The sequence below is a fragment of the Haliotis rubra genome, unplaced genomic scaffold, assembly GCF_003918875.1.
Source record: "Haliotis rubra isolate DU_JTF1 unplaced genomic scaffold, ASM391887v1 Scf389, whole genome shotgun sequence".
NCBI lineage: Eukaryota > Metazoa > Mollusca > Gastropoda > Lepetellida > Haliotidae > Haliotis > Haliotis rubra.
The window spans coordinates 267,945-280,409 of NW_025767067.1; the positions used below are offsets into that span (position 1 = coordinate 267,945).

General features: G+C 33.3%; 1 protein-coding gene across 1 annotated transcript in view; it reads right to left on the minus strand.

Annotated features, from left to right (window-relative positions):
• LOC124286648 (neuron navigator 3-like) overlaps positions 1-12,465 on the minus strand; it is a 543,359-nt gene that overhangs the window by 221,216 nt on the left and 309,678 nt on the right. The window contains 1 exon segment of the mRNA XM_046723050.1: positions 6,734-6,786. Within this exon segment, the coding sequence (XP_046579006.1) occupies positions 6,734-6,786 (53 nt within the window).

Sequence of the window (12,465 nt, forward strand, 5' to 3'; positions counted from 1 at the left end):
CAAAATGTCTTCCATATTAATGACTTTTTGTTTAAACAGACAATGATCAAAGCAATCGCTGAATGAAAATATCACATTAAATAATCATGTCCTCCATGAGCTAAGTCTGACGAGACATGCCAGCTGACACTAAACGTGAGAAACTGACGAGCAATAATTTGAAGCCTTTATGACTCATCAATTCAAAATTTGCATATATCAATTTATGTTAATAACTTCAACCATGCATAATATCAATCAACTATGAAAGCATGCATAAATTATATCCACAATGTGTTTGTTATTTAAAGATTGTGTTTACCACATAATACCAGATATATCTGCCAAATTGGCTTTTGCACATCAACATTATATAATTGAATAATATATTAAGCTTCTTTACGCTTTTTCTCATGACAAAGTTAATAAAGCAATTTGGAACAGAAAACAATTTCAACATACTATCATTTCAGTCTTAACCCTTTTCAATGCTGTCAGTGAATCAACAAGTTAAATCTGGAATTAAAAGTAAACATGACTTTCCGGATTTTAAATTGATAAGGAAACCACTAATCTACTGACACTTCTGATCTCAGCATGAGATGAGAAAGGTACGACTCAAGTTTCAAACAAATTAGGTCCAGGTGGGCCCCGCCTTTGACAACTGTGTGCCAAATGATAGGCCATAATTCTTTGATTGACACTCATCTGTTTCAAAGGGTCTAGAACCAGATTTGCTTTCAGATTACGGAGTAGATATTACTAGGTTTATGTAATACACCATTATTAAATCTGTGTTGATTTATCTGCTTGCTGGTGATTTCACATGATGGCAGCTACATTGGCAGTTTCTAGACATCAATAGTAGTACTGCTGGTTTGGAGGTAGTGTTCTCAATAGTCTGTCTCACAGTCTCTGAATCTTATTATTTTCCCTACAGCCTAGCCCTCCCTGCAATGCTAAAGCTCTAAATGAAGCAAGTCTAGATTTCTCCAGGTTAAAGTCTGAATCTTGGGTCTCCCTGGGTCTCCTTTCCAATATAAATAGGTATATTTGTTACAATCAAAATAATGTATATTCAGAGACTAAGCATTAATCTATGTTCTCAACAATAGTATTATAAGTAAATGCACTTCAGTATGTAATATCACAACTGCCCATGATACACAACCCTAAAGTGTTTTCTCTATAGTTGGATATAAAAGTTCTTCTCGACATTGACCCATCCTTTTTTAATTCCTTTACCCAACCGAGCAACAGTGAACCCCTTCCTTTACAAGTCACCCTTGGCTTTGCCTGCATGGTCTCCCTCCCTACTCCTACCATAACTACATCAAACAACTTCATCACAGCCTTGTAAAGTGTACTTTCTCCAAATCCATTCTCAACCCAATGCCCAAAGATGGTCACAGTGTCTTCATCTTATCTATGAACTTCCCCTTCTTCAACACTGCCATATTTTACTCTTGAAAGCTTCTCCCTCCTTTATACTCTCAACCACCCTTTTCCAATCCTCTATCATCAATCCCCCACACAAACCTATCTCACACCCAAACACCCACCATGATCTCACCCTACAATGTCTCACCCCCAACCATACTCACCCAGTTGCAATCACCCTTAACCACCCACTTTATCTTCATCATGGTTAATTTTGCATCTAATCCCAACTAATCCTGTGGTATTACATCTCACTAATCCATCTCACACCCCTTACAACCTCTGGGTCATTCTCAAACTATGCTATCTTTATCAAAATGAATAAATACCATAAAGTATTGATTAATAAAACCAACAATATGCAACCATGCCCTAATATTCACCCAATGTTCTCACCTTAAGGTGAGTATTCTTATCAAGCAAGAAACTTCAACTACCTACAAACTTATTTCCGACAGTTCTCTTGATCCAATTTGCCATTATTAAAGCCTTCTCTGCACAAATCATTGAATAGCCAGGCATATTCTCAACAACCCAAAAAAAGAAGTTTATTTTAAATATCCCATAGGCCAGAACCGAAATCCCTGATCAACCAGCTTCTGGCATCATCCTGTTAACTCCCCTCGAGTATCTCATCAACATTTCTTACATCAACAATCCCAGCCACTTAGCTCAAGACAACAGCTCACAATGGTCTCTTCAGCTTCCCGATGCCTGCATTAACCTCCATACACTTGTTCCTCATTGTATCCCATCTTATCCCAGGCAACCCTCCCCTCCTGCACAACCCTCTGTCTCTCATCCTGGCTGGCCCCACCCTCAGCTATTACCCCAGTGGGAACAGCGGCTGGTGTTCTGTTACAGGCAAAGTCTTGTATATTGTCTCTGTAAACATGGCCACTATGGTGGAGATGGAACACTGGTGGGTTGGCACTTTAAACTTTACCATTCTTTCTTGCATGATCTTCAATAAGTTTTTATTGTCTTGGCATGATTGAATGAATGAATTATAAACCATGAACTGATCAGACACAAATAAATAGAAGAAAATAATCAATGTTTTAAAGAATCTCTCCAGCAAAATAACTGAACAAATTCAGAAAATTCACAAAATAATTGATATAACTTATACAAATTCTTTACCATTTCTCCACATCTAAATTTACTGAGTGACACGTCTTGAATATTACATGTAAAACAATACTCACCTAAAATATATAACTCTCAGCAAGAAAAATCCTTTAAAATAATCCAAACTTGTTCAAATTAACTCCAGGCCCCAAACAATCCCAAGTAGGCAAAACAAACTGCACGTGTACTCCTGCAAACTTGACACAGGGCTGGTCCCACACTCTCAACACACATGCACATGCGCTGCGATGAGAATACCTATGCAGATAAGTATCTTAACACACATCTGCACACTACATATGTGGGGGGAGAATTTCTTGATGGCCCATGAGTTTCACACTGATAAATTTGTTTCCTCGCCATTCTTTTCTGTCTTCAAAGCTGATGGTTTTCATTGGCAACCCAGCATGTTCCATTTCAACTTTGGAGGGGGAGGGTGCAATAGGGCAAACCATTCTGTCAGGGAGGGGTTATTGATTGCAAAGGAAATTGGGTATTAATTTCTACAGGGAGTGGGCCTAGGGAGCCTCGTTTCACTTCAAGAACTTAAACACTGGGAAACTTTGGTAAAACGGATGTTTTTCAGACTTCTGATAAAAACAAAGTGACCTCACAATTTTAATTCAAAGACACAGATTCAAACTAAATATTCAACTAATAAAAATAACATAAACTTCATATGCTTGTTTATATAAATTAAACTAAAGTAACAACTTAAAAAACTAAACATGAAATAAATTTCATATTTTAAATTTCTGAAAATATTTCAATTTAGGTGTCTGTGAAATCTCACACATAAAATTCATTTATTCCGCGGAAGTGAGGAAGAAATATATTTGTGAATGAATATTTATAACTTGCTAACTGACAAAATATCTGCTGAAATCATCATGATGTTTTACTTTTAAATAAACTCCCCATTAGCTAATGGAGAAATCATTGCCAAAATATGTTAAAACTATCACATGACACGTGCAGTAATGAGTTCAACATTTAAGTTTGATTTTATTACATAAACTGTATTAATTCTGACAGAGCACCACATGCACGTTTATCTCCCTTTCCTGTTGATCAAAAGTAAAAGTTATGATGCTCTTTTTGTGTCTTATATCATAATTATGTTTGTACTGTTTTTTAAACCCCTTTCTTTGAAGATTTTTAGTTAGACTTACACAAGTCTATAAGGTAATAATAAACTGTTAAAATAATGTGTATAAAATATAAATATTCCTCTAAAAGTACTGTCTGCTTATCTAGACTTGCCTCTTTAAAGAATAGAATAACTATACACCAATGAGCTTAGCATTCAGTAAAGCCTTGGAGCAAGGCTAATTTTGAGTGTGTACAGTTGATGTTAACTTAAAATTGGACTGAAGATGAACCCATTATTGAAATTTCTAGTAATTTCAAAATCAGATCTGTTCATTATGCACTTTGTATTCCCATGCAAATTAATGTCTGGTTATTTCTGCATTAAAGATGTACAAGAGTTTGAAAGGAAAAGACACTTAAAGATGTGATGTTTGTTTTACTTCAACATTCAAGAATTATTAGTCATATGTCTATATAATGAATGTTTTCATAATTAATACAGTTAAGTTATCAATAACATTATATCATAAGTTACTTCGGCTTCTTTTCCGTATATCTAAATGCATCTAAACAGGGATGCTATATATCATAGTCACAAGGCAGAGGGATGCTTGTTTAAATTATTTTCATATGCTGCAGTTTTTTTATCAGTTGGCAGTAAAACCCAAGATAGAATATATCATTTTGACATGTAAATCTTTAAAGATTTATTTATGTAAAAGAGAAAACCATTTTCATTTGAATGGCATTTGCTGAAAAATATCCCTTCAAAGCAAATATTAAAAACATGAATTTACAATAAATACAATTCCTGGGACATTTATTACCACAAAAGATGAAAAGATAAGGAAATATAGATAACTTTATTATTTCTGACAAATATTTTTCATAAATTCCATTTTGCAGTTGCAGAGTCTCCTATAAACCATTCTTATCCATCACACATCTTCTTGATAAGGAAGATGTGACAGATGAATTTTGGAAAAACACCTGTAAAAAGTACTATAAAAAGATGTTTACAACTGAGCTGAAAATGACATTTTGCTCACTTTTCGCATTGTCACAATAAAAACCACTTTAAATAACCAGGATATAGGACAATCATTTTGATTAATTATTTTGGTTATTGAGAGTTTTCTTCATGCATGTTGATAGCATATTTGACATGATCTGTTACACAGAAATGGCATGTTTCTCATGTCATTAACATGGTATATTATATCCAATAAACCACCCTGTCAACCAAACAGATTTATTCCTTGAGCTGTTATAGCTGTATATGATTTTGGCACTAGATGTATGTAAAATGACTTCATAACAACACATTGCTTGTACATGAGATTTAAAAATGTCAATTGAAAACAGAAGGTAAAAAAATAATATTAAAATTAAAATTATAATAATATAGTTCTTGCATTTAACAAGTTGTATATCATGTAGACCATATTGTTTAATATGCTCAAATTATGTTTGGTAAATCCCCGATTTGATTCAGAAAGGCTCCATTTAGATGTATATTTGCAGGTGTCGGAGTTGCACTTCATATATTCCAGTTGTGATAAATGATGAAACAATATTTTCAGCTTTGAGATTAAATTGTTTGCTTTATTATATAAAAACGTCTGAATCAAACAACACATGTGAAAAATACATGATTGATGAGCCACTTGATGGGAAAGATAATACACAAGAAGCATCTATGTTAGATACATGTTCGTTTGAATGTCAAGATAAGGTGCATTGATCTAGATCGAAATGTTTTATAGAGGGAGGTGTACATTATACACAGGTCATAAAAAGAAAAAGACATTAATACTGACACTCAAATTGTCTTAAAAAAGCAGGGATGGATATACCCCTGGATCAATCCATTCACATCAAATATGTTGCTGCTATATTACTATGTTCCCTAATTATTTGTCATCAGTATAAATGACCATGTTGGGTGCTTAATGCATATTTGTAATGGAGAAGGTACTTTACATTTGTAAATGATTTATACTTACAGATTGTAATTGTTTAAGGATAATATGTATCATTACTCCAAATGCTTGCATTTGTTGTAATTTCTAACTATACAATGACATAACAATCGGTTTTATATCTCAGACTGACTGACTGACTGAGTTTGGTTTTACGCCGCTTTTAGCAATATTCCAGCAACGGGGGACACCACAAATGGGCTTCACACATTGTACCCATGTGGGGATTCGAACCCGGTCTTCGGCATGACGAGCCAACGCTTTAACCACTAGGCTACCCCACCGCCCCTTATATCTCAGATGTTTGTCTGGTCTGGAACATTGGCCTGCTCCTCTGTTCAGGTGAGCTAAAAATATGACATCATTTCTGATGTCAACTTTTGCATCCAGCTCATCCAAGTTTAGTGTCAATTACCTCTCTGTCAGTTTTATTTGACAGCATCAGACCCACTTAATCCAATACCAGCCCACAATAAGGGACACCACTAATATTAGCTGACACTGAGGATTATGCAAAACGTGTCCATTTAATTAAATGGTGTTGGACATGTGTCATTTGCATAACCTGTACTGGTGTTTTTCGACCTTGTGACTTGCCGTGTCAAAATAATGACCTCTGGCTTAGATGCCAATGATTGGTTAATGCCCCTTTGCAGATATTTATTAATCATATTAAACAAGAAACTGTCAAAGCATTCAGACACTATAATGACTAAATTATGCAACATCTTGTAATACAACCAAACGTGTGGCACCATCTTTGGACTGAGACCATTTTTCAACACTGGCATGTTATAGTTGCAGTACTTAAGCATCCTTCTGTAACACAATTATGTACACTGGGGACTGGTTCCAGTTTGGCACTTTAATCATATATTTACCACAGCGAAAGCACAATACTTTGACAAGATCTATTATCCTGAGAGTGCTAAGATGACCCATGTTTGAAATCCGTGTCCTGAAGAAATCTCATCTTAGTCTTTTAAGGCTCTCAAAGCTTATTCCACCAAAATGTCTGAAATTCTCTGAGGCCATATGTTCTGAACAACTAATTCCTGAAAGAAAACATCCATGTTCTGAAGTATATTGGGAAAGCAAAAAAGACTTACCATTTGAGCAGAATTCTTTGGTTTTGTCTTAATGTCTTTGATCTTTTCATTGGCTGCAAAAGAAAATGACATTTTACTTGCATGTCTGTCTCCTATATTTGCACCTCAGCTCAAAAGCATGCATGTCAGATGGAATGGAATTACAAAATGTATCAATGTTTGACAACTGATGGGAAATAGCATTCCTTCATGTGTAGCATAAAATAGTTAGGAATATAGTTATAATATTACTGCTACAAACCTTTTATGGCAGACAATTAGTCTCCTTGGATGAAATGCTATGAATATATACATATTACTTATCTTCATTTCAGTAAGACAATATTTGTATATTGTTTATCTTGAGGTAAGCATTAAGTGACAATACCAACATATAATGTTGTTCACATCTACACATAGAATCTTCCTTTGATATCTTGTACTCCAACTATACTAAATCATTCTGAAACACAGTATTGCAAACTTAGTTATATCACAGAGTTGCTCCCTGTCACACCTTCCTTGTCACCTATATCACTTTTGTTGTTTAAGACAAATTGACAGTTATACTACAATGAACTGTAACTACACAGATCTAGGCCACATAATCCAGTGACCAAAATATTGAGCAACAACCCACAATGTTGAAGCAGGATGACATGCAAACAGGTCACAGACGCTGACCTCCCGTGCTGCAGACTTTTTCTAACCCAAAATACTTTATTGAAAAGAGAGACCACATAATCAGAGTGATCTTCACAGTGATTTGCAGTGTCTTCAAAACGTAAATATTCTGCATATATTCAAACTATAGCCTTGCTCCAAGGCTGTACTAAATGCTCTGCCCATGGATGTACAGTAATTCTATCCAAGTCTAGATATTTATAGTTTTTCAGACATTTTCATTCAAACTATTAATTACTACCTTAGACACTTGTGCAAGTCTATTCAAGCCACTGCAAATTTTGTTTGCTGAAGAAACTACTTAATTACGTGTGATTGATTACATAATGTATTATAGGATAATTTACTCAATCTGTTCAGTTTAATTTCGAGCCATATGATGATGATGATGATGATGATGATGATGATGTGCTATATCAAATGAGAAAGCAAACAGGACACCAGACAAAATACTCAGAAACAAATAATCACTTATAAATTTTGAAAAGCAGAATTATATGGCAGAAACATGGTCTGACTACCAGATCAGCATGAAAAATAATATGAAAATGAAGCACAAGAATAAATGTCATCAGTCTAGCCAAACAATGCGTTTGAAAAAAAGACTGTCCAAACATTCATCATGCTCATAAATCAACAGAGGTCTTCCACTCACCGGGACAAAGAATGATAATAATGATGAAATATGAGCTAAAGTGGTGAAATTACATCAATATTATTTGCGTCAGTTCATGAGTCATACATAGGATACAGGAGTCTGATACTATGGCCATGCTTCAGGAACCTACCAATGCTGGCACCAATGTCTCTGGTCATGCTCAAATTACCCTTCTGTTTGCTTCAAGCAAGCATAACCAGTTACATGATCAGGCATCATCAAGTTCTATGTACACGTTACCAGATGTGCCCCAGCTGACAAAACCGACGTCCTGATGACCATGTTTATTACATGATACCAACACTTGATGACATGTTGACAATGGCAGCAAGGAAAGTGATTTATGTCAATGTGTCATTGACATGAAACTTTCAAGGCTGCTAATCCCAGGTTAATCCATGTATTATTCTTTACTGCACAAAAAGCAATAAAACTCTTTGATCAATCACCCGTCATTTTGTCACATGTACTCGCTTGCTTTACAATTTGTGGATATTCACCACTGCAATCTATACTTAAAATACAAATATCAATAAAACAGAATTCCTGACATGATCCGTGAGAGAGAGAATAGGCTTTAATGTTATAGTCAGAAATAATTCAGCCATACCACTCTACTAGGTATTGATAGGTTATTTTGAGACTAAAAAGAAAAGTATGAAAAGGGGACATATTGGCCCCTGGGATATGCATAATTTAAGAAAAGAGGAAACAAATCATTATAGTAGTTACGAGAGATGATCACATCATTAAAATTGACACTTGACTAACTACTGGCCTTAAAACAACACTACATGGATATATAAGGTTAGAATTAATGTATGTGTAACTTAGTATGTACTTGCTTCATTATACAGATTATAAGAGTGGCATAAAAAATATATCACATATGTGCCAAAACAAAATGAATAATCTAAATGTATGTATGTATAACTTAGTATGGACTTGCTTCATTATACAGATTATAAGAGTGGCATAAAAAATATATCACATATGTGCCAAAACAAAATGAATAATCTAAATGTATGTATGTATAACTTAGTATGGACTTGCTTCATTATACAGATTATAAGAGTGGCATAAAAATATATCACATATGTGCCAAAACAAAATGAATAATCTAAATGTATGTATGTATAACTTAGTATGTACTTGCTTCATTATACAGATTATAAGAGTGGCATAAAAAATATATCACATATGTGCCAAAACAAAATGAATAATCTAAATGTATGTATGTATAACTTAGTATGTACTTGCTTCATTATACAGATTATAAGAGTGGCATAAAAAATATATCACATATGTGCCAAAACAAAATGAATAATCTAAATGTATGTATGTATAACTTAGTATGTACTTGCTTCATTATACAGATTATAAGAGTGGCATAAAAATATATCACATATGTGCCAAAACAAAATGAATAATCTAAATGTATGTATGTATAACTTAGTATGTACTTGCTTCATTATACAGATTATAAGAGTGGCATAAAAATATATCACATATGTGCCAAAACAAAATGAATAATCTAAATGTATGTATGTATAACTTAGTATGGACTTGCTTCATTATACAGATTATAAGAGTGGCATAAAAAAATATATCACATATGTGCCAAAACAAAATGAATAATCTAAATGTATGTATGTATAACTTAGTATGTACTTGCTTCATTATACAGATTATAAGATTGGCATAAAAATATATCACATATGTGCCAAAACAAAATGAATAATCTAAATGTATGTATGTATAACTTAGTATGGACTTGCTTCATTATACAGATTATAAGAGTGGCATAAAAAATATATCACATATGTGCCAAAACAAAATGAATAATCTAAATGTATGTATGTATAACTTAGTATGGACTTGCTTCATTATACAGATTATAAGAGTGGCATAAAAAATATATCACATATGTGCCAAAACAAAATGAATAATCTAAATGTATGTATGTATAACTTAGTATGGACTTGCTTCATTATACAGATTATAAGAGTGGCATAAAAAATATATCACATATGTGCCAAAACAAAATGAATAATCTAAATGTATGTATGTATAACTTAGTATGTACTTGCTTCATTATACAGATTATAAGAGTGGCATAAAAATATATCACATATGTGCCAAAACAAAATGAATAATCTAAATGTATGTATGTATAACTTAGTATGTACTTGCTTCATTATACAGATTATAAGAGTGGCATAAAAAATATATCACATATGTGCCAAAACAAAATGAATAATCTAAATGTATGTATGTATAACTTAGTATGTACTTGCTTCATTATACAGATTATAAGAGTGGCATAACAAATATATCACATATGTGCCAAAACAAAATGAATAATCTAAATGTATGTATGTATAACTTAGTATGTACTTGCTTCATTATACAGATTATAAGAGTGGCATAAAAAATATATCACATATGTGCCAAAACAAAATGAATAATCTAAATGTATGTATGTATAACTTAGTATGTACTTGCTTCATTATACAGATTATAAGAGTGGCATAAAAAATATATCACATATGTGCCAAAACAAAATGAATAATCTAAATGTATGTATGTATAACTTAGTATGTACTTGCTTCATTATACAGATTATAAGAGTGGCATAAAAATATATCACATATGTGCCAAAACAAAATGAATAATCTAAATGTATGTATGTATAACTTAGTATGTACTTGCTTCATTATACAGATTATAAGAGTGGCATAACAAATATATCACATATGTGCCAAAACAAAATGAATAATCTAAATGTATGTATGTATAACTTAGTATGTGCTTGTTTCATTAAACAGATTATAAGAGTGGCATAACAAATATATCATATGTGCCAAAACAAAATGAATAATCTAAATGTATGTATGTATAACTTAGTATGTACTTGCTTCATTATACAGATTATAAGAGTGGCATAAAAATATATCACATATGTGCCAAAACAAAATGAATAATCTAAATGTATGTATGTATAACTTAGTATGTACTTGCTTCATTATACAGATTATAAGAGTGGCATAAAAAATATATCACATATGTGCCAAAACAAAATGAATAATCTAAATGTATGTATGTATAACTTAGTATGTACTTGCTTCATTAAACAGATTGTAAGAGTGGCAGGTGTCATACCTTGGGCACCCTTGTCATGAACAACTGTCAGCACTATTTTGCTTTCTACACCAATTGCAATCTATTTCTGAGGATGTTGCAATGGCATAAATAAAATATATTAAATATGTGTCAAAATAGAAAAATGATCTTATGAATTTTTGAATTTTTGTGCAAATTATAATGCAAAGTAACAGGAACATTATTGCTTCCTACATACTTCTATCCCATTTGGTGTTCAACTTCTACACTTGGGAATTTGAAACTGAACCTTAAAAAGTGCAATAACTGAAGTTTAATATGCACTGGAGATAAAAAGCTTAAATGGGTTTTGGAAATTTTTCTCCGCTGGGTATAGTGGAATCGAAGAAAAAACATGTTTTCCTCATTATAATCTTTTATAATGCATCAGGAACAATTCCTAGCAATTCACTTTAAATACTCGTATCTCCTGCATAGAATGACCTATCTTGTGACTTTTCACACACAAACCTGCCATGGCAGTCAGACATGCTCAATCCGTACAATCTTAAGAGCTCTAAATTTGATCAAATGGACCAGCAAGTCGACTCATATTAGAAATAAAACACCCAAAAAACCTTGTAATCACATGCTTACAAACCCTGAACTTAAACAGTAATCATAGATGATTGATTCTCTCGCCGAGTTCACATTTTACACAACATAATCATGTTCTCAGTAACAGAACAAAAGAAAAATCAGGAAAAATCCCGCTTCAATGGCACTTTTTACATCACGTGACCTCCCTCTGCCACAAAAGACCTGACAATTAGCATTGTGTTATACGCTCATGAAGCAAAGAAACACTTCACTTCTTTTGACAACATGGCTTTGAGGGCCTAAATAAGAGGGTTCACATTGCGTCTATCTGCATCTTCGGACGGGGCAAGAGGACCGTGCAGTATCCCCAGAGACGCAACAGTAGAAGCCCTGGGTTCATCATTGTATTCCTGGTGGGGTAAAACTTTTTTGAAAATACCTTCCAGAATTTTTTAAGGTCTGAAAACTGTTCTCACGAGGGCTCATTATATTTTTAAAGGCTGCTTTTCGTGTCAATGCCTTTAATTTGATAATCTGTGATTCATGAACATAATTGATATTTGAGGCCTTCTCACTTTGACTCATGGGGGCCAACATTTTGGTGATTAGTTAAAAAGGATAATTTTAAAAATCTTTCAATAGTGACAACAGATTTAATTCCAATTCCAATTGAGATTTGAAAAAGACATATCAACCTTTAGTGATAATG